At 40.7% G+C, this 23,644-nt stretch overlaps 2 protein-coding genes across 3 annotated transcripts in view; one reads left to right on the forward strand and one right to left on the reverse strand.

Moving 5' to 3' along the window:
* RPS6KA5 (ribosomal protein S6 kinase A5) overlaps positions 1–9,970 on the reverse strand; it is a 45,428-nt gene extending 35,458 nt beyond the window's left edge. Inside the window, exon 1 of one of the 2 annotated variants that reach the window (XM_063117960.1) lies at positions 9,767–9,970. In XM_063117960.1, the coding sequence (XP_062974030.1) occupies positions 9,767–9,842 (76 nt within the window). In that variant the 5' untranslated portion in view covers positions 9,843–9,970. The remainder of the gene's footprint in view (positions 1–9,766) is intronic. The other variant, XM_063117961.1, reaches the window with a different exon arrangement.
* Positions 9,971–10,488: 518 nt separating this feature from the next.
* Positions 10,489–23,644, forward strand: part of DGLUCY (D-glutamate cyclase) — a 32,385-nt gene continuing 19,229 nt past the window's right edge. Inside the window, exons 1-4 of the mRNA XM_063117959.1 lie at positions 10,489–10,612; positions 17,335–17,446; positions 21,053–21,206; positions 23,155–23,353. Of these exons, the coding sequence (XP_062974029.1) occupies positions 17,437–17,446; positions 21,053–21,206; positions 23,155–23,353 (363 nt within the window). The 5' untranslated portion in view covers positions 10,489–10,612; positions 17,335–17,436. The remainder of the gene's footprint in view (positions 10,613–17,334; positions 17,447–21,052; positions 21,207–23,154; positions 23,354–23,644) is intronic.

Below are 23,644 nucleotides of genomic sequence, written 5' to 3' on the forward strand. Positions count from 1 at the left end.
GAGTCTGCTTTGTGCACTTGCACTGGTGTAGTCAGTCACAGAACCTCAAACAGCACGATTTACTAATTTTCATTTGTGTGCATATGTATTGATTTAGAATACATTTTTATCCTTAAAGTAGTAATCAGCTAAATTGGAGGGGACTTGCCATTAAGATAGGGGTTTGGCATACTGCACACTCTAAATAAGGAGTTGCCATTGCCCAGAAACATTTGTGAAGCCTGTATTATCAAAACAGACTCCTTCTCTGATTTCACAGGTTATCATCTCTCTGTCTACATGCACTTTAGTTCTTAAACTCTAAGTTGGAGGTTATTCTTGGGTGTCACAACATTATTGACAATAAGAACTTATGAAGAGCCATGCCTAGAGATGTAAAATTTCTGGAAATTTTGAAGCCATGGAAAAAACCCGTGTTTTTTCAGGTTTTTTTCGGGGGGAAATGGAAATTTTCGGAAAAATTGAAATAATGCAATATTAGCACTTTTTACAGATTAAAAGTCACCTTGTTACTTTAGAAACATAAAATGTAATTATGTCCAAGTTGGTTTGGCATAAAATTATTACATTTGTTATATTAAAAGTAGTGTATTCAAACAATTATTAAAAATTTAATTTACTTTTTTTTACTTTTTTTTTTGGTAACAAATGAAGCTACAAGCTCCTGAACTGTTAGGAACACCTGAACTGTAAGGAACCTCTTTGGTTCTGCCAGTTTATGAGGAGCAGGCAAAAAACAATTTTAAAAAATAACAACTGAAGAAACCACCAACATTAGTAACAAAGAAAATTATTTATGTCTCCGCTAGTCCTCCAGTGTCAAGACATAAAGCCCCCATTCCCATAAAAAGAACTGAGAAAAATGGCGGGGGGGACCAAGATTCAATGAATATGCATGAAATTTAATCAGACTCATTTTCTGACCTATAGCTATCAGTATAAGTTTCAGTCTCTGCTTCCATGGAAGTGTCCCCTAGAGGCAGAAATGCATCTTCCTCTTGCGTTTGAGAGTTGTAAACTAGGACTTGCTTGTCCTTGGTGCACAGACATTGTAATAATCTGATACTGTACAGTTTTTAGAAATCATTTGGAGAAGTAAATATCTGAACACCTTGTCTTAAACATTTTATTCATCATGCTAAAATAAAACATCCCGTAATCCTTTTTTTCTTCATTTTTTAAAATTTTTTAAATTTTTCAGAAAAAATAAAAAAGGCTTCGGGGGGGAAACGGAGAAAACCCAATTTTTTTTCTGAATTTTTCCGGGGGGGTTTCCGGGCTTTCACATCTCTAGCCATGCCAAGTCAGACGAAGTAGCCAATCTATTCCACCATTCTGTTCACGCAGTGGCCAACCAGCTCCCTGTGGGAAGCTCACAAGCAACTGACATGCATAGGCATACTGCTTCCAATACTGCAGGTAAAATATAGACATCATGACTATACTAGTTTACATGTTTATCTAGTTTATCTAGTGATGCACAGGCAGTCTTAAATATTAAGAAAGAAAGTACACTTACAAGGCATGAAGGATAAGTGAAACAAAATATACCTTGGAATGCACACAAAATTGGAAGTGATTAAGATTAATATATTAATTTACTTAAAAGTGAGAAGATATAGGTTGGATCCAAAGGTTCCATTCCATGAACAGAAGGACCTTATGTGAGTGGAAGGGGTTCTTCTGTGCATGGAAGCTCCTCCGATTCAAGAATAGAACCTTTGGATCCAACCCATATTATTCTAATCCCAATATTTATTTACTTATAATATTTATATACTGCTCCCAATCTAAAATATTCCAGAGTTGTGCACATAGGAATAAACAGTAAAAAGAAAGAAGATTAAAAAAGCAAATTAAAATAGTCCAATTTCAAACAAAGGACTAATAAAAACAGTGGCTAGTCAGTGTATATTATTATTTATGTAGCAGCATCCCTGTACATCTAGAGAGCATGGAATATAATGCATAAGAAGTAGTTGAGGTAGGATAAAATTCACTTTCAGCTTTGCATAGAAAGATGGGAATGTACATATCCACCCTACAAATTCTATTCAGGCACGATGGAGGTCACATTGGATGCCTTCACAAAACTGAACCTACATTCAGAATAACATATACATGTATACTGCCATTTGCAGTACCATCCAGTGTCAATTTATGCACTCAAAGGACAGGTCTCTGGATCAAAACCCTCTTTGTCATGTGGTTAAATCTTCTGCAGTTTGTAGATGTAGAGCAACTGTTTCTACTGCACAGAACTCTTTCCCAAATGCCAGAGGCAATTGCTAAAGTAGGGCAGTTAAATTTACTTTTTCAGACACTTGGGACTTCTTGGGATTGTTTGAACAATACACACATGTTCAAAACATTTCTGCCCACTATGTTAAAGAAAAATAACCCTGACATTCACTTAATGAAGTTATATTACAAGCTGTACATGTACAACAATGGATGTACAATATACTTATATAGTCCTTATGTAGAAAGTATACACTAATAAAGAAGCTGAATGGCTGATCCAGCCAACAAGATTAACAATAGAACACTCTTATGCCTTTCTACCATGCCTATACAGAATTCTTCTATGCAGAAGTCTCTTATATGTTATTATTTTGAAAACTAGCAATTTAAGGATAATGTAAGAAAACAAGTTGCATTCATTTGTCCTTCGCATGGCATCCCACAAACAAAAACTAAAACTGTGGGAGGTAAGCATTTCAATATTTTAGAAAATTAGAAAATAGTGAGACAGCAATCTGCAACCCCTACACATATCAGCTATACAAAACACCCTAACTCCACTAAGACCAACTGCAGTTTCTTCATAAAATCACATCTGAATACATAAAACAAAATGTTGCTCATGGAGACTTATCTACAGCATTTTTCATGCCCAGATATTCCCTTGAAACAAAATCTACTGACCACAAAGACAAAATGAAGGGTCTCTTCAATCATGCTTTTAAGGATACAATCCTATACCCACTTACTTGGGAGTAAGTCCCATATCACTCAGTGGGACTTAGTTCTGTGTATACGTGCATAGGATTGTGCTACAAATCATGCAATAATTTCCTGTTGTTTGATAGTGTAGCCACTGACACTACATCAAACATCAAGCAAGGAATTTTAGGGCATTCTTTTCTTGACACAAATCAATAGGCCATTCGTCATGTTGTTGTCATATGCTGTGCACTTATATTTTAAATGCAAATTAATCCAAACAAAAACACGGGGCAAAATCCAGTGGCGTGCAAGCAGACTTTTACTCATTTGACAGAACTTTCTCCCACCTGCATCCCCCTACACTCAAATCAAAATTTGCTCCAGAGGGTCCCCAGACCTTCCAGATTGTATTTTGAGGATTCATATCAGGCTGCAAGGGGCAGGGGGGGAATCGTCCCATCCCCATTCTACTGAGAGAAGCAGTTTTGCTGGCACGATGATTTAAGTGGTCACCACTCTTTGTAGTATCCTACAGTATTTGAGTTGTTTGCAAAAGTTGCTTTTTAAAACTAGGAAGAATATTTTTTAAATCCTGCATCGGACTGTAGACAAGTAATCCTTTAGCATCAAACAAACCTTTTCCTTCCAAAAACATTTGAAAAGAAATTAGATAGACCCAACTTATGTATACACACACAGTTTCCACCACAGCTGAAGCACTAGTACATCAACTTCTACCCTTAGCATTCTGAATTAAGATATTTTATGTTCCAAAATCTTCACAGAGCATTAAACATTACTGTCAAGCTATGTGGATATTTGCAGGGGCAAGTAACAAAATCAAAATATATGACCTGATAAGGTAATAAAACAGATTGTAACATAAACTCTAGATACTTGAAACTTGGCATGCATACCGGGGGGGGCCCATGGGGCCTGCAACTCAGAGTTATTTTGTTTTAAAACATATTAATTTTAATGTGTCCATCTGGTTGAAGCCTGCAGTAACATCTTCAGCCACAAGGAGAAGTCTTCCCTAACCAGCACATACCGTATTTCTTCGATTGTAAGATGCACACTAATTTCAGTACCACCAAAAGAAAAAAAAAACCTAAGACACACCCGTGATTCTAAGACGCACCCCATTTTTAGAGATGTTTATATGGGGAAAAAGTGTGTCTTAGAATTGAAGAAATAGGGTAGTTTAGCAGTCCATACAGTTTGACGCCATTGGAAATTAGTAGGCCAGGGGACAGTTATATGCCAGTCCCTCCATCAGGGGAATGGAGTAAGCATTCCCCCCTTTAGGGGGCTGTGGTGGTGCTCCATGACAGGGGGTGTGCCTAGGAGTACGAGTAGATGTGCCTTCACTCAGACAGAGTGGGCACAATGTGCTGAGTACATTTGCTTGAAAGCTTCACTGTATCAAATCAAGGGCTATTCCAACCAGTGCAAAGCTGGGTACATTTGCTAGTAAATAAATATTTGGAAATACATATGGACCTGAATTCATTTTCTCCTAACTAAATGTGTTCAGGATTGCAGCCTTGACACGTTTGTTACCATGCTATGCTTCATCTGATGGTTACACATTTTCAATTAGATGGTACCATGTGATATATTATTATTATTATTATTATTATTATTATTATTATTTATTTATATAGCACCATCAATGTACATGGTGCTGTACAGAGTAAAACAGTAAATAGCAAGACTCTGCCGCATAGGCTTACAATCTAATAAAATCATAGTAAAACAATAAGGAGGGGAAGAGAATGCCAACAGGTACAGGGAAGGGTAAGCAGGCACAGGGTAGGGAAAAACTAACAGTAGAAAGTAACAGTAGAAGTCTGCACAACATCAAGTTTTAAAAGCTTTAGGAAAAAGAAAAGTTTTTAGTTGAGCTTTAAAAGCTGTGGTTGAACTTGTAGTTCTCAAATGTTCTGAAGAGCGTTCCAGGCGTAAGGGGCAGCAGACGAAAATGGACGAAGCCGAGCAAGGGAAGTAGAGGCCCTTGGGCAGGCGAGAAACATGGCATCAGAGGAGCGAAGAGCACGAGCGGGGCAATAGTGTGAGATGAGAGAGGAGAGATAGGAAGGAGCTAGACCGTGAAAAGCTTTGAAGGTTAACAGGAGAAGTTTATATTGGATTCTGAACTGAATTGGAAGCCAATGAAGAGATTTCAGAAGCGGAGTAACATGGTCGGAGCGGCGTGCTAAGAAGATGATCTTTGCGGCAGAGTGGTGAACAGAAACCAACGGGCTGATGTGAGAAGAAGGAAGGCCAGAGAGAAGAAGGTTGCAGTAGTCCAACCGTGAAATAACCAGTGCATGAACAAGCGTCTTGGCAGAAGAGACAGACAAAAATGATCGAATCCTGGCAATATTATACAGGAAAAATCGACAAGATTTAGCTACTGCCTCAATATGAGGAATAAAGGAGAGCGAGGAGTCGAAGATAAAGCCAAGGCTACGAGCTTCCTTGACCGGAGTAAGCGTAACATCATTGACAGTAAGAGAGAATGAGAGATGAGGAGAAGGTTTAGGAGGAAAAACAAGCAATTCAGTCTTTGCCATATTGAGTTTCAAACGACGATGAAGCAGCCAAGCTGAGATATCTGAAAGACATGCCGAGATACGATCGTGAACATCAGGAGAAAGTTCCGGAGATGACAGATATAGTTGTGTATCATCGGCGTACAGATGATATTGGAGACCATGAGATTGAATAAGCTTGCCCAAGGGCAACATGTATAAGGAAAACAACAATGGGCCAAGCACCGAGCCTTGCGGAACCCCTACTGAAAGGGGAAAGGAGGAAGACGAGCTGCCATTAGTCAACACGCTGAAAGAGCGACCCGCTAGATAGGAGGCAAACCAGTTATAGACAGAGCCACAAAATCCAAGGTCATGAAGGGAATCTAAGAGAAGATCATGATCAACCGTGTCAAAGGCTGCAGTTAGATCAAGGAGAATAAGAACGGAATAATGGCCTTTAGACTTGGCAGTAAGGAGATCATTGGTGATCTTAGTAAGGGCTGTTTCGGTGGAATGCAGAGGACGGAATCCAGATTGAAATGGATCCAAAGCAGAGTTACTAGAAAGAAAGTCAAGACAGCGAGAGTAGACCGCACGCTCCAGGATCTTTGAAACAAACGGCAACAAAGAGACAGGTCGGTAGTTAGACAGAGATAGCCTATCAAGAGTAGGTTTCTTGAGAATGGGAGAGACTGTAGCATGTTTAAAAGCAGAAGGAAATGAACCAGAGGACAGAGAAAGATTAATAATATGTAGCAAGGAAGGGAGGATAGCAGGAATAAGATTAATAAAGACGCGAGAAGGAATCGGATCACGAGAACAAGTGGAAGGCTTCGAAGAGCGCAGTATTGTAGACAGTTCATCCGCAGAGACCGAAGGAAACGCAGAGAAATTTGCAGGAGGAGCTGACAGATGAGGAACAGGAACTGGAAGAGGAGCAGAGCTGGCCAGATCAGAGCGGATAGTTTGGATTTTAGCATTGAAAAAAGAGGCAAAGTTGTTAGCAGACAGAGAGGCGGGGAGAGATGGCGGATTAGGCTTCAGAAGAGAATTGAAGGACGCAAAGAGCCGCTGAGGATGCCTAGCATTTGACTGGATCAGCGTTGAGTAGTACTGCTGTTTGGCCAGTGAGATGGCAGAAGAGAAAGAGGAAAGTACAAATTTGTAATGGACAAAGTCTGCCCGGTCCCTGGTCTTACGCCAAAGGCGTTCAGCTGCCCGGGAACAAGAGCGAAGGTAGCGGAGGGAAGAGGTGAGCCACGGTTGGGGTTGAGAAGGGCGAACTATCCGAGTTGTAGATGGAGCAAGATTATCAAGAGTTGAAGATAAGGAGGAATTAAAGAAGGAGACAGCTGAGTCCAAGGAGACAGCCGAACAGACAGAAGGAAGGGAGGAGGCTAGGGACTGGGAAAAAGCCTCGTAATTGATAGATTGCAAGTCACGACAAGAGCGAGAAGCGGGACGTGAAGGAGGAGGATTATGAGTAATATTGAAAGAAACTAGGTGATGATCTGACAGCGGAAAGTGAGCAGTAGAAAAGTCCAACACAGAGCAATTCCGAGTGAGAACAAGATCCAGACAGTGTCCAAGGGAATGTGTGGGTGCATCAGACCAAAGCTTAAGATCATAAGAGGAAGATAATGAGCGAAATCGTAGAGCTGCAGCATCTTGAGGGTCATCCACATGAATGTTGAAATCACCCAGGATAAGAGTAGGACAGTTGTCAGAGAGGAAAAAGGACAGCCACGAATCAAAATCAGAGATAAATCAGAGATAAATTTTGAGGACGAGCCTGGGGGGCGGTACAGAACTGCAACCCGCAGTCGCAGTGGAGCGAAGAGCCTCACCACATGTACCTCAAAAGAGGTACTAACTTACTAACTTAATGCATAATGTTTACATATTTTAACTTTTTTATTGAATTTTTCCAAGTAATAACTAACAGTAACAAATCTAACCACACTACATGTGAGTCAACCTCTTCATAGTCTTTCTGATCACCTAGAGTTATAAACAAGACCACCCAACAGAGCCATCACTCATCATCCCAATAGATCAGGCCATAGAGTTCCATGTGTCTCAGGAGGTTGTCACACATTCCTCTCAATACCAGCAAATTCAACAAATGGATACCATATTCCATAAAAAGTGTCACTCTCTACCTGGCCTCCTTGCATTTAACTTATTTTTAAAAATAAAAGACATTCTCAATTTCTTAAAATCTTATTACACCCAAACTGAACCGTTTAGATAAGTTCTCCCCCATCCTTTTTAAAAATTGAATTATTGAACTTTTAAATCTATTGTCTCTCTAGCATTTATCTTTTTATTTGCAACATTTGTATACTACTCCACATCCAAGATTTCAGACCAATGAACAGCAGATATGATAAGAAAATAAAAACACCATATTAAAATAATTACCATTTTTAAAAAGAAACAGAGTTCTGATAAAACTGAATTCTGATAAAATCACATCTGGTAAGTCAAGGAAGGCTTCCTGAAATAACATTTTCAGGAGACACCAAAAGCAACACAACTTTGGCACCTGCCTGACCTCTAAAGGCAGGGAATTCCACCACACAGAAGGCTCTTTTCCAGGTGGACTCCAATTGGGCCATAGGTCCATATGGAACCACCAGGAGCATGCCCTCTGATGACTTCAGTGACTGAGAAGGTTGGTAAGGGAGAAGGCGTTCTTTCAAGTATCCTGGTCTCAAGTCATTTAAGGCTTTGCACAGTAGTACCAAAACATGGCCTGGTAGCAAACAGGCAGCCAATGAGTTCCCTTACCAAAGAAGTTGCATGCTGAAAAGGGGCAGCTCCTGACAAAAGCCAAGCTGCTGTATTCTGCACTAGTTCCAGCTTTGAAGCAGTCTTAAGGCAGCCTTACACATTCCTGTAATCCAGTCTTGAGGTTACTAATACCTGTACCACCAAGGCCAAGATATCCCCATCCAAGAGAAGCCGTAACTAGCAAACCAGCCAAAGCTGGTAAAAGGCACTCCAAGCTGGCATGGCCACTTGGGCTCCAGAGAAAGTGATGGATCTAGGAGTACCCCTAGGCTATAAACCTGATCTTTCAAAGGGAGTGCAACCCCATCCAAAACAGGCAATTAGCCTATCTCCCAGACTTGGAAACCACTCAGCCACAGGGCTTCCATCAGTATTTCAGGTTTTCTATGTCTGATAAAAAAAAAAAGAGAGAACAGTATCTTTGGTATTTCATAGTGAATGGTTGGATTCTAAGGTTCAATTCCATTTACAGCTGGGATCCTCTTTTGAGTGGAAGCTTCGTTTTAGAGCGGAACCCTATGCACATTTGGACAGAAAAAAGTCTTACAACTCCCCAAACCAGCATGAGTTGTAGAACCTTTTTTCTGTTTAAATGTACATAGGATTGCACCCTTATTGCATTAACTGCCTCACTGTCTGCAATACATGACTAATCACTGAAGAAGTAAAGTACCAGTTCACATACTATGAAGTTCAGTAACTCTCAACTAAACCACTCAAACTGCCCTCAAAGCTTTCTTTTCTTTTCTTGTTTTAAATCAGCACAACATAACAACATTAATGTTCTTCTCGATGTCCTCATTATTGTCCTTACTAGAGCTATGGTATACAAACAACAATTAGCTCCACAAGGCGATAAACAATGAAGTATACAGCATTTGGGACAACAGAACCAGGAAAATCTAGAAAAAAATTCCCCTGCCCTGGACCAGTACCGACTTTGTAAAGACAGTCACAAAACGCAGAGATGGGGATGCAGGTGTCCAGTCCTCTACGCACCAAAAGCACCAATCTGGGCTACCCCAGCAGGATTCGTCCCTGATTGACGTATCGCGCCTTCTTCTCGCTTGTTGTCCCGCACACTCCACCCAACCCATTTCCCCTCATCCACCACTGCCGCTTTCCAAGGCCCTCTTCCTCCGCTTCCCCGTCCTCCTTCGAGTCTTTCTGGTGGGCCTCAGTCGCCGCCCCTTCCTCAGCCCGTCAACAACATTTCCCTCGAGCGCCTCGACGACCCACACCGTCGGCCCCCGAGGCTCTCCTCTCTCCCGACCTGCCTGCCCCAAAGTAGCTTTCCGTCACACGCAACCGTGTCGCCTCAATCCCTTCCCACCCTGGGACACTCAGACCTACACAGTCTCTCTCCGTGCCTCATAACCCTGCCCCACTCTGACCCCTTGCCTCCCGCCGCCACACACTCCCCCCCTCCCCCGCGCTCGCCATCCTTACCACCAGCCTTTTTAGAGGCTGACATAACTCACCGTTCTTCAGCTCGTGCTTGACGGTGAAGAGAGACAGCTCCCGTTCTTCCGCGGAGCGCTCGGAGGGTCCCTCCATTTCCTCACAGGACCTCCCCTCACTCCTCTTCGCCCCCCTCCCCGCAGCGCCAAGGGGTGAGGGACACAGAGGCTTCCTGTCACCGCCGCCCAAATAAGAGGGCGATTTTATTTCTTAAGAAACGTATTCCATGTTTTGAGCGTTGTTGTTTTTTAAAAAAATATATAATAATAATAATAAATAAATAATAATAAATAATAATAGTAAGAAGATCGCCTACATTAAGCCCTAAATTTTAACACTCTGTCCCTTTGGCCGCTCCGACCCTTCAGATCTCCTCTCATTCACCCACCGTCCCCCATTCCTGGGGTGGGGGAGAGAAAAGGCTCCCAAGGGGGCAGGAACGAGGAGTAAAGGAGGAGGGAGAAGAAGCTGTAATAGCGAAGAGATTCTATCTACTTCGCACCCCCCACCCAAGCAATGAGAGAAGCGGGAGGGGGGCAGTGAACATTCATTGGCCTGCGAGACTACACACCACGCCGACGGTTGGCCAGAGGCCGTTGCATGTTACCACCCCTTCGTCCGCCAAAAAGCGCGCGCGCCCATTGGTTCAGTTCCTGCGCCAATCGCTTGCGCTGCCTCTATCAGGAGCTTCTGTGTCTCTGTCTGTCTGTCTCTCTCTCTCTCTCTCTCCGCCTCCCCCCCCCCCATTTCTTCACCATCCCATTTACCTTCTTCCCACTTGCGAGTAAATATTTTGCTCCCGCCTCTTAGGTGGGCCGGGCCTAAAAGAGACAGAGAGCCAGTTGCTTAAACACGGAGAAAAGACGGTGAGTGTCTTAACCTCTCGAGTCGTCGCCGGTGGAGGGCCCTCGAAAATGTTGGCTCTCGTTGTTGTTCTAACAACAATAATTAATTAAAAATATACATTTTTGAAAGGTTAGAACAGGAAAGGTAGAACCCACTTTCGGAGTTATTCTTTTTACCATTTCCTGAAATGGCGTTGAGTCTGCAGCAAGATCAGTACGGAATCTTGTGGCTCCTTAAAGTGCAATCCGATGCATGTTAAGACAGAAAAAAAAAGTCTGAGGAGCATGGCTGGTTGGGGAATGCTGGGAGTTGTGGTCTTTTTTTTCCTGTCTAAACATGTTTCCTGTCTAAACATGCATAGGATTGCGTCCCTGACAAATTTATTGTGGCATAAGGTTTCGTGGACTGCAGTCAACTATAATGGACTACAATTGACTCTAGCCCACAAAAGCTTATGCAAAAATACATTTGTTAAATTTTAAGGTGGCACAATACTCTGTGGAGTTAGATTTGTGACTAGAAAGTACAGCTGATGTAGTAAATTTGTGAAATGGTTTTTGGGGTCATTAATGCCAAGTTCAAACATTTCTAGAACAACCTTGGCCTTGGAATAACCAGAAATAGCAAAATTGGTGTTAAACTTAACTCACACAAAAGCTGAAATTCAGAGGATAGTTTTAATTCTGGGCAATTAGAGCTGTAATTATCTGCCAAAGTTGCTGATTTATCTTGAGTAATAGAACTAGTAAAAAGATAAAGTGATCCTTTGAAAACTTTTCTGTCTTGCATGGTGCAACCGTTTGGTTAGCATTGTATGATGGAAGAGTTGGCTGTTAAACCAACTAGAATTCTCTAGTCTAGGAAGATCATTTGAGAGAAGTTCCTAAGCATCTATAGAGAAAATGAAGTTAAAATGATTTCTGAAAGACCAAAGTGAAATTAAGTTTTGTTTAGTTTTGTTTACATTGTATGGATAAGTTCATTAGTGGACACTTATAGATACTGTTACATTTTATGTGTGTGGCTACATTTGGCACATACTTTAGCATCAGATAGGCTTATTACTTTTTAAAGAAAATATCTTAGAATCATATCCCACTGCTGCTTTGCATTGAGCCTTATTTCCTCTTGAAGCCAGAGAATCTAGATGTAATTTTACAAGTAATCTTTCAGAGGAAGTTATGCATTTCTCTTTAGTATTGCGATATCCTGTTAACTGGCAAACCAGGTCTCTAATAATTCTTCTGGCGCAATCACAGGCATTTATTGCAAGTGCTTTCCTGCACTAAATGTAAGGCAAATGGGGTTGGATAGCTCCAGTTCACTCACCTTTAAACAAATCCCTTTTTGGTTATTTCTTGTCAAGACAGGAATTCCCTTGGTGTATGATGAAGCAACAGAGGCTTTTCTACATCAGCGCAGTTCCTGCCCTTCCCGACTCCAAAAAACCCCACCACCACCTTGACTTGAACTTCTGAATAACTCACCAGTATTAGAACAAATGAAGAGCACCCCAGTTCTGACTGAGACCACAGTGTTCAGTCTTATGCTGCTTTGCCTCTTTGCAGCTAAGTCTATGATTGGACTTCTTAAGAAAGTTCTTATTGGGCTTTATTTATTTATTTACATTTTTGTATACCGCTCTACATCTATGCAGATTCTGGAGCGGTGAACAACAAGAGATAGAATGATACAAATATAAAAATAGTAAAACAATATTATAAATATTATTTGTAAAAGAGAGGGCCAATTAAACCATGTCTGTTCACCAAGAAATGCTTCCTGGGGGGGGGGGGGGGGAGAAAAAAAAGGAAGTGCCGAAAACAACATAGTGTGGTGCCTGCCTGGCTTCCAGAGGCAGGGAGTTCCTTAGGGAGGGGGCCACCACACTGAAGGCTCTTCTCTGAATGGATTCTATTTGGGCCATAAGTCCGTGTGCAACTACCAGGAGCATACCCTCTTATGCTCTCAGTGTCTGAGCAGGTTGATAAGGGAGAATGTGCTCTCTCAGGTATACTGGTCTCAAGTTGTTTTGGGCTTTGTACGCTAGCACCAAAACCTTAAATCTGGCCCTTTAGTGAATGGGCAGCCAGCGGAGTTCCCACAGCAAAGGAGTTGAATGCTGAAAAGGGGCAGCTCCCAATAACAGTCGAACTGCTGCATTGTGCATTAGCTCCAGCTTCCAGACTAGGTACTGACAACCCATTCGAAATGCCATTTTGGCACAATTGGAGGGGCTCTCACTGGGAAGAGGAAAGGGGCAATGGAAGTGGCTTGGAAGAACAATCATGGCCGTGCTTGTCAAGAGTGGCAGAGGTTTCTGTCGCCTTTGCCAAAATGGCCCACTGCCCAATCCCTTCTACCATGATGGATTAGGTGTCCCAGATTTGGACAATACGCCAAACCCTCATTTATTTTATTTATTTTATTTATTTAAGTATTTTTATGCCGCCATTCAGCCAAAAAAGGCTCTCATGGCGGCTTACAAAAGTATTTCTTGACAGTCCCTGCCCACAGGCTTACAATCTAAAAGACATGACACAAAAGGAAAGGGGATTGGGAGGGAGGAGGAGGAAGGGGAAAAGGAAAGCAAATTCAGGCACTACAATCTTAGTTGGAAAGTTCAGCAGTTACAGGAGACAGCAGGAGGGAGGGGGCTCTCAGCTGGAGCTGGACCCAGGCACGGTGGAGAGGTGCCTGGCTGCTGCTTCCTCCCTCACTGGTGGCCTCTGCAGAGACAGTTGGTAGCAGGAGGGAGGGGGCTCTCAGCTGGAGCTGGACCCAGGCACGGTGGAGAAGTGCCTGGCTGCTGCTTCCTCCCTCACTGGTGGCCTCTGCAGAGACAGTTGGTAGCAGGAGGGAGGGGGCTCTCAGCTGGAGCTGGACCCAGGCACGGTGGAGAGATGCCTGGCTGCTGCTTCCTCCCTCACTGGTGGCCTCTGCCTTTTCTCATGGCTAAAACAACCCCAGAACAACCCATTGGTTGATATCATTCACACCGCTGAAAGCTGTCTGGGTTCACATGACATGCTAGCCCTTCATGGATCATCAAGCACGATCGGTTAGCATGTCGTGCTATTCCAGTCACTACTTCACTGCCCTCCCCAGCTATTCTGTGTAAAGTTAGGAACATATGAAGCAGCTTTATACCAAGTCAGACCATTGGTCCATCTAGCCCTGTATTGTTGACTCTGACTGGCAGCAGCTCCCCAGGTTTTCAGGCAGGAGATTTTCCTACCCTGCCTGGAGATGCCGGGGATTGAACTTGGGACCCTCTGCAGGCAAAGCAGATGCTCTGTTACTCATCTACAGCCCCTCCCCAAAGTTGTTTATAAGTGTGTGTAAGCACAGTATACCTTTTATGGCTTAGCTAGGGTGACCATATGAAAAGGAGGACAGGGCTCCTGTATCTTTAACAGTAATGTAGAAAAGGGAATTGCAGCAGATGTCAATTGAAGAGGGTGAAATTCCCTCTTCATCACAACAGTTAAAGCTACACTAGCTATAGTAGAGTGGCCAGATACAAAAGAGGGCAGGGTTTCTGCAGCTTTAACTCTTGTGATGGAGAGGGAATTTCACCCTCTTCAATTGACACCTGCTGAAATTCCCTTTTCTACATTACAGTTAAAGATACAGGAGCCCTGTCCTCCTTTTCATATGGTCACCCTAGGCTTAGCCAATATTCTGCAGCGTGCCTGTGGGCATGTCTACACCATAGGGTGTAGAGGGAGGGAGGGAGGGGAGAGGAGGATTGCAGACTTACCAGCTTACATGATCCTCCCCCAGTGTCTTGATGGCCATGCGACATCCCAGAACGACTTCCTAGCCACCATTTTTTTTCTGAAGAAGGAGAAGGAGTGCAACTGCAAAAGTTAATAAAAACAAACCCCAAACCCACCCCCAGTCTTGGTGCCCCTTTGCAGATCTGTGCCCATTTTAAGCACCCCTCAAGAAGGGACAATCTGGGAGCAGTGGCCACTGTACTCTTTTACTTCCACCTGTTTATATTTATTCATACCTTATGTCACTTGTTATCCCTTTCTCCCAGGGACCTCCTCCCACACCTAGCAGTCTGGCTATGTTCATGTACCGCAATTTTAACCACAAAATGACACATCCTTGTAACTATTTCTACTACCAAGTCAACAAATGAGTTCTTGTACCTCTCTAGGTTCCTCTTTTCTGTATTTCTTGTCCTCAGAGTCATTACTTCCTCTTTTCAATGAGTCTGTTTTTTCTTGAGGCTTTGCATTTATAAAGCCCCTAACTTTGGTTGAGCCAAACTTTAGTCAATTTCAATAGATACCTTGCACTGGGATTCCTCGATTCGCTCACATGAAACCAGTTCTTTGTCAGCTGCATTGGCTTCCAGTCCATTTCCAAGCCCAATTCAAAGTGCTTGGTCAAACTCATCCATGCACTTTGTCTGCATCCTCATCCTCAACTGAACAACTGAAACGCATCCAATATTGCTGAACAAGACAGTGCTCTGGATACCTCCGTTAATGGAACTACAGTAGCAGTGGAGTCCAAGTCATGTCAGACCCAGATACAAGCAATTTTTTGTTCAAAGTGTCTTGTGAATTTACCACAGCAAGCCATTGAGGGTGTGACCAATTCCCTTTCAGGGTCAGATTGTATTAACCCCTTCACCCAAAACAGTTCTGCTGGGTAACACTGTGAAGATGCATTGGAGGTAGAAAAGAGCTACTTTGCAATCCTAAACCCCACAGAGCAGATTCAATAATAAGCTGCTTAAACATCTGTTTCCCCTAGAAATACCACCACTATAACTGCTAAATTGCTACTTTTCAAAACATTTAGTAAAATCTGAATTTGTTGTTGGTTTAACTTTGGTCTGATGCCTTGATTTTCACCCTACACCTAATTGCCTTACTGCACTACCCACTACAGTGAGTTGGCTAGGTCGGTTAAATAAACTGCAGAAGTTAAACCTTGGCACTTTTAGCAGAGGCAGCCAGGAAATGAAGACATTCACTTGGTAGCAGTGATAAGGACCACAGGAGGAATTAATTTAGTTGTTTTGCTCTGCTCCCCTCCTGCTTATGATGCCATCATACAACTATTGCTCTAGAATATGGCATAAAAGGATAGCTGAAAGTGTAGATGTTCATAGTAATTATTTAGTTGGAATCTTGCAGTAGCAAAATATTATGTATTGTTAAAAAGGATTAACATTTGCTAGAAATATATAACCAATTATATGTTGAAAATTAACTCATTGGTTTTAAAAGAACACCATTGAGTCTTTCATGCTTAAAAACACTGCTGCTGCTTCAGGAATTGCCTTCCTTCCTAGCCATGGCTTCAAAAGAATTACAATTAAACTTAGAGGTAAGGTAATTAGAGTTTTGATTTGGTTTTCTTATTAATTGTGGAAAATTAAAGCTGATGTTTATAAAATGTTGGGAAAGTTATTGAGATTAGCCTTTTGCTGTTTTGGCTGTCAAGGTGAAGAGACCATAACTTTAGTTTTACTTAGTTTCAGGGTGGATAAAAATCAATGATTTAAAAAAATATATCAAAAAAATATTTTTTTTATTTAAATCAGATTTTTTTATTTAAATCGGATTTTTTTAATAAAATACTTTTTGAGAAAAATCTATCTAAAGATAGTTTTCTATTTAAGATACATTATAGTCCAAAGGTTATTCATCATGAAATGAGGATTAGTTTTTAATTATGTAGCATGAGACTGTTTAAATTTTTTGGTAAATGAATTCCATTAACCCATTCACAATGTCATGCTCTTCCAGAGGTTTCGGTAAGATTATTTTTCTCCTTCCAATAAAGTACAGCAGAAAAGTTGTCCAAATATGAATGATTAACCTATTAAACTGGAGATAGTTCACCTCACAATAATTTCATAATTATCGATCTATGATGTGTTTCTAATAGTATGATATAATTGTAAAACTAATCTGAAAAGTTGCTACTCTAAAAATAAAACCTTTATCTAATTGTAAATATTAAGATTATACCAGCAAGAATGAGTCTTTGGTAACTCTGAGTTGTGTAAAATATAGTGAGGAAGAATGCTCTTGGGGGTGGGGAGTCACCTGATTAAATCAAGTCTTTCTGAGTAGTGATTTAAATCATGATTTAAATCAAATCCACCCTGCAAGCAAGTTTTTTTTAAAAAAAAAATCATGTATTTTTTTAAAAAATGTATACATTGAGTTAGGATGCTTCCAGACAATATTTTTATGGTGCAATCACCATGACTCAGAATTCACAGAATTTTATTCCGGGGGGTGGGGGGTGGGCAGGGTTACAGAGAGTGTCATCTTTCATATTTTCTCACTACTTCCATGTTTTTTCTTAACACAGAAAGCCCATTAAGGCTGCAATCTTACACCCACTTACCTGGGGCTAAAACCCATGGAACTCAGTGATACTTACTTCGAAGTAGACATGTATAGGATTGCACCTAAAGAGAAGAGCTGCACAATGCATTCTGAGTGGTAGTGCTAAGAGCTCTCCATCTGAAAACATCATTAATTTAAAAAGTGTTAAAAACCAATTTATTACAGAAAGTAACTAGAGGCTATATTGCCTTTGGTTGCTGAACTATATCCTTTGCTAATCAGTCACAATGGGTCAGATCGGTGTTTGAAGGAGAATAAATTATAAATCTAATATTCATCAACAAAGTGGTAAAATCACTGGTTTAAAAATCACCAAATGTTCTATTTAAATTTATAAAATTTCTCTTTTCCAGCATGAAGAGATAATTTTCACAGGAGGGTTGAAAACTCTTCTTCCACAGGCTGTCAGAAACCTAATTCGTTTAAATAAACTCAGCATTAGCAATACTTCTGGAATGGCAGAAGGTAAATCTTTACGTTGTATATAAATTGGCATGTCAGTGATATTCTTTTGGTAGGACTTTAACAAGTGTTAGAAAATGGCTTGTAATGAAGAAATTTTGTAGCTCCAACATATTTGAGTTAAAATCCTTCAGCAGGAACTCAGTTTAGTCAGTTTTATCACAAGACAATGGCTGTATTTGCACATAACATTAAACCATGGTTTAAAGCTCTTTGCACAAGCAGAAAAGTGCCTTTATGAAGTACTAGGCTCAGGTGTTCTCTGCTCCTCCCATTTGGCCAGGAGCAGAAATAAGCTGCATTCAGTTTCACTTTTTTCTAATACCTCCTGTCATTCCATTTGGACAAGGAATCATCGTCTAGAATTAAATTGTAGTTCCCTAAGCAAGTCAATGTTTGTATTTGGTTTGTTTAGCAGTTGACTATAGTAGGCTTCTGGAATGTATTTTGTTTTGTTTTTTACTAGAACCCCGAGATCCACCAACTGGAGCCTGGTGCAAAATCAAACATTTCTGTGCCCAGGAACTTGTTTGAGTACCAGAAGTGAACAGAGTTTCCAGGCTTTCCACACAAAAATCTACTCTTGGTTACTTCCCCCCTCTCTATTCTTTCTGCATTTCATTGTGTGGAAAGCCTTGATGTGAGGAGAAGACATTTTGTTGCTGCTTTAGGCAATGGAAAGTCAGAAATCCTTGGTGATCTGCTGCAATTCTCCCTGAGATCTCCTGCAAATTATCCAGAGATCTTCCAGTAGATCCTCATCTACCTTCTGGCCACCCCTTGAGTACAGTCTATTTTAAACTGTGCTTTGTGGTTCACACAACATGATAAGCCTGGAATTTGACAAAATGAAACAGATTGCTGATTTACTCTTTCTCCCAGCCACGGAGAAGGAGAAGGGGAAGGGAGGAGCACATGAGCCCAGGGCTTTGCACATAACACTAAATCATGGTTTAGAATCATGTGCAAACCCTCCCAGGGTCTCAATGGGTGGGTGAGTGGTGCGAAGGAGCCCCTTGTTATCTCATATCAAAGGTTGGAGATAACAGGGATTCCAATTGTGAAGGGGAGCAGAATTTCCTGCAATCTCTGGCCAAGTGTATTTCACTCCTCATTCCTCATACAGGAAATGAGAAGCAGAAGCGAAGCTGGCTGTGCAATTGGCCAGCGCTTGCAGGAGTTTATCCAACAAACATTAAAATATACACAAATGTCTTTTACGGGGATTTTATTTCCCCAATCCATTTTCCAATGTATCTTGGGGTGGTAAAATGCATTACAAACAGAAATATGTCTGTGATGTCAGACAAAGTGTGTTATAAAATCGAAATATTAGAGAAGTATCAAACTGTCATGGTAAAACCTTATTATTACTAAAAACGATTTTTTCTTGGTATTGTAGCATATTTTTCTACCCCATTTACATTTCTTTCTCTGGTGAGGTAAATGTTCTTGAATGAAATCCCATGTTTTGTGCCAAACTATTAAGACTCAGAGTACTTAAGCTCACTTTCCTAGCTCAGTTTTCTTTGGAAATTCCATCAGACATATTTATGCCCCAGGTAAGTTGCCTGTTTTGGGGATATAAACGCACTCCAATGGCCAAATCAGTAGATTTTGGGGATATTTTAATCCTCACGTCTGGGTTTCCCCCCGCCCCCAGAAATAAAACAAGTGGTAAGAGGCTGAAATTTGGGGGAATTATGTAGGCGACAGTAAACAACATTATGAAAGGACTATGTTGTAGATCTACTTCTGTGTAAATTCTGCAATGAAAAATGCATTTGGGATAGCCCTTTAGGCCTCCCCATTTAGCAGGGCTAGTTGAATAGTCTTTGTTTATTACCTGTCAAATTGAATTTTGTTTTCATTTTGTTGTTATTTTAATACTGTGTTTATATTTGGATTTTTATGTATACAACTCTGGAATCCATATGAAGGTGTGGTACGTATATACTTTATAACCAAAAGGATGGTTTATTTGTAACTAAGAAAAGTATGAAACACTGCACAATACTTTGTTAGGGATACAGTTTTAGAATTTAGAACACAGTCTTAACCCACATTTCTCACTCTCATCTTATTCTTTATGTTACTTAAGTCACAAATACTAGTCTTTCACTACAAACATCACTGTTTGTAACCTGTGGGGTGTTCACAAAGCACATACAATGTGACTCATTGGTTTAATATAGCATGTTCCTGCTATTTAAAGGCTTTTAAATTGGTTTTCACTTTTGCTCGCATGTTGTTTCTTGTCAAATGGAGAAGGGCCTTTGATTAATATCTTAAGGATGGACAGGTATATATGGGAAGAGGTGAATCTTCAGGTAACCCTGTCCAAGCAGGTCAGGTCTTTGAATTGGGCCCAGAAATTGACTGCAGGCCATTAGCAGCTCTGATGGGACTTTGGGATTAGAGCAATGATACAGATACCAAGAGCTGTATTTAGCATAATATTCTAAATTTTAGACTGCAATAGTAAATACATTTACAAAGAAGCAAAATATATTCAATACAGTGGGACTTACTTCAAAGTAAACATACATAGGGTTGCACTGTATACTTTCTTATACTAATATGAGTGCACGCTTTCAGCTGTATGTTTTCAATAATGTCCTTTTTAGCTTAGACTAAATCTGCTGGAAACATATTCTAGTGTAAATAAAGAATCTGTGTCAATTATATTGGATTGACATTTCTGCCATGATACCAGTTTTCTGTTATTTTAAGTCAGGAAAAATGTATATGCAATAGATTCAAGGTTACCCCACCCATTGAGGTGATGTAGGTGGCCACTAGGGAGAGGATCTTTTCAGTTGTGGCTCCCTGGTTATGGAATGCCCTCTGTAGAGAGGTTCACCTGGTACCTACAATGTGATCTTTAGTGAAGTTTAGATGATTGGCACTAATCCCTCCCCCCCCCCCCCCCCGCTGGTTTATAGGTTAGTTTTATACCTTTTTTTTTGCTAGCTTGTGTTATTTTTAGACTCATATTGTACTGTTTGTTTTTTACTGGGTTTCGTTATGCTGGGTATATTGATACTGTTTTACATCTGTTTTGATAATGATTGATTTATATGTTTGTAAACTGTCTAGAGAACTGAGTTTATGTCACAAATATATACAAATGTCACAAATAACTAACTAACAAGTATGACTAGATCGGTTGCAGCTATTGTGCATACCTGACCTGTGCTATGGCTTACAGGAGATGAAGCTGAACCTTATCAAAACAGGAAGAAAAGGAGCGCGTTGGTGACCAGACTGGGCAAAATTTTATAAAGGATTAGGCCCAAAACATGAGAAGTGACAGATTTATCTAGATTTATCTAGACTTGTCTTAATAAGTCCAAACATGACATTAGGAAAAGTAGACTATTCCTGAAATTGTCTGAGAAAACAATATAAGGCAAAATATGTGGTTCAAAATGTGATGTTGCAAGAAAAAGAAAGGGAAAAAAAGCGGAATCAATATCAGAAATTTGAGTTTTCACTTTTGTTCCTGAACATGCCCAAAAGAATGACGGAGAAATATTTTAATTTGAGAATGTATCTATTAAACGTTAAACTTTTGTTTGTGTGTTTGTTTGTTTTTAATTCTTACAGGATTTAAGCAAGCAAATGTTATAATTCTGCATAAATCTCTTGCTGATGACTTTGAAAAATTTTGCCAAGCAAATGATGGGCCACTTCCTCTACTGTATAGAGGGAAACCAGGGGAATGGAATTGCCCATTGCTGAACAGTGATTCTGATATTAGGTATGCATGGATTAACACTATGCATGGATTAACACTGTCTGGCGTATATCTATATGGACATTAGAGCTTATCAGAAATTGTGATACAATTGGGATTGTTCATATTCATTTTCATTTTCCATAGATCAATGAATTACCGGAGTTCATTTCAGGCTTCTTTGTTTTTTAGAATCAGTTTGGGATTACACAACTTCAAATTTAGAAGCTGAAAGTCTCTAGTACTCCCTCATTCTCAAACTTTCCCCACTTTCTACAAATAAAAAAAAGAAAAACGGGGGGTGAAGAATGGGGCCATTCCTCCCCCCCTTTTTTATTTTATTATCTGTATCTGCGCAGCTGTTGAGATCAATCAGTTCTGTCCTGGTAATCAAGATTAAGTGCAGGAGATCAGATCCCCTTGTTCTTCTTTCCACCTTCTAAAAGGTGAAATTATCAGCAAGGCAACGTAAAAATGTATTAGATGTTCCATTTTTAGCAGACTTCACATTCTTCCATTCGCCCTACCTCTTACTCTTCAGTTTCTTCCTCTTCGTTGAGGACCTTCCATTTCTGAGTGTTCTTTCAGGAAGGCCCCTTGCCTCTAAAAACCTTCCCACCTTCCCTGATAAATTGGAGTGTAAAGGGATGTGCTTCAAGTCCCTTTGCTTTTTCTTCCAGCAGAACTGGTAGCTTGCACTTGCTGCAGGTGTCCTTCATGCTGGCCTCAGGCAGGAAGGCAGGCATGACACACATCCAGCAGGTCACTGGAATAGCTCCCTCAGTATCCATGGTTTTAGGATCCAGACCTGATTATTACAGCCTTCAAGCACTACCTAAAGACTAAGCTATTTACTCTGCCATCTAATTAGTTAGGATTTTACTCAGGCCATTCTGGATATGTTATTGTCTGGTTATAATTGTTGTGATTTTTTGTTTTTGATGATGACAACATCATCATCATTGTTTTATTCATGTTTTGTAGCTTTGTGTTTTGCTTTACGCTGCTTTGGAAGGTTTTCCCTAAAAGGCAGCTTATAAATCTTTTATAAATAGAAATTGCTGGGTGACTCTACCATTTCTCTCAACAATTCATCTACAGAGGTCAGGTCTAAGATGAGAACTTGGCATATTGTGGATGAAAAAAGGCAGTAGGCAGTTCTGAAGAGGGAAAGGTAGTCAGGAATTGGATTAAATCTGATGTGGTGTGTGGATCTCTTGCCTTGCAGGAGTGACTTTTCATTCCCACTTATGTTCTGCTTGTGTGTTTGTAAATAAAGCAAATTTTACAAAGGCATTGGAGTCTTATCAGTTAAGCCATTAATGCTGTCCCTGAAATTTTTCACCATGCAAGGAAAATAGGAGTACATAACAATTTGAACTGAGATGTCAGCTCTAACAGTGCTGTTGTGTTAATGGATCTTTGTAGCAGGCCAGGCATGATAGACACAACCATAAGGGCTGGGTGGAGGGGATTCTTTCCCGCCACCCCCCTCACACCAGTTTTACACATAAGGTGAGATCCATAAATAGCAACCTGAATCAAGTGAGTGACAGTACAATCCAATACATATCTATACAGAAGCAATTCCCACTGGGTTCAGTGGGGCTTCCTCCCAGGTATGTAGTTTAAGTATTGCAGTCTCACTCCAGTTGGTGAGTTCAAATAATTACTTACAGAGGACTCATAGTGATCATGTTAATTTAGAAGAGGCCTGTGAGGCAGACTGCCTTCTCCACCTGCTGCCACTTCAGCATACTCAAACTGAATCTTTCTCCTCCTCACAGAAACCATTACATCCAACTGTGATGAGAGGAAGATGAAGCAAACACTCATTATCTCCACCTCTTTGCATAGCCCACGTTTTAACAACATTGTAGTTCTTCTTGACCTTATGTAAGCCACTCTGGGAGCCTTACTGGCCAAAAAGTGGGATACAAATTCTTTAAATAAATAAAATATTTTTTTGCAGAACTGACTGTCTGCAGTATAGGAAATATGAGAATGGAATGTGTACAGGAATTCTGACAAGCCTGAAGGAATATTCTGAACAGCTTAAAGATCTGGTGGTTTTCTACCTAGGCTGTAGTTTCACATTTGAAAAAGCACTCCAGAAAGTTGACATCCCTGTAAGAAATGTGGAACAGAAATGTAATGTAAGCATGTACAAGGTAAGAACAGAGGCAGTATTACATTACATAGTGGTTATAGATAGGATTATATCAGCAAAATATGGCACTAAAGCCTGCCGTACAAACAAATGCAAACAGACTATTTACAACAGAGGAATTGCAATATCAATTGCAATGTGTTCCCAGCCCTCCGGACATCCTGGAACAGGAACCTTGTAGTGCTGGGGGGGGGGGGGTTGCCACAGACACCATCAACCCCGTGCCACCAATCTTCTTGAAACCTTTCTCAACTATGGTATATAATTTTAAAGGGCTCAAGTTATGGTCTGG

The sequence above is a fragment of the Elgaria multicarinata genome, chromosome 2, assembly GCF_023053635.1.
Source record: "Elgaria multicarinata webbii isolate HBS135686 ecotype San Diego chromosome 2, rElgMul1.1.pri, whole genome shotgun sequence".
Classification (NCBI taxonomy): Eukaryota; Metazoa; Chordata; class Lepidosauria; order Squamata; family Anguidae; genus Elgaria; species Elgaria multicarinata.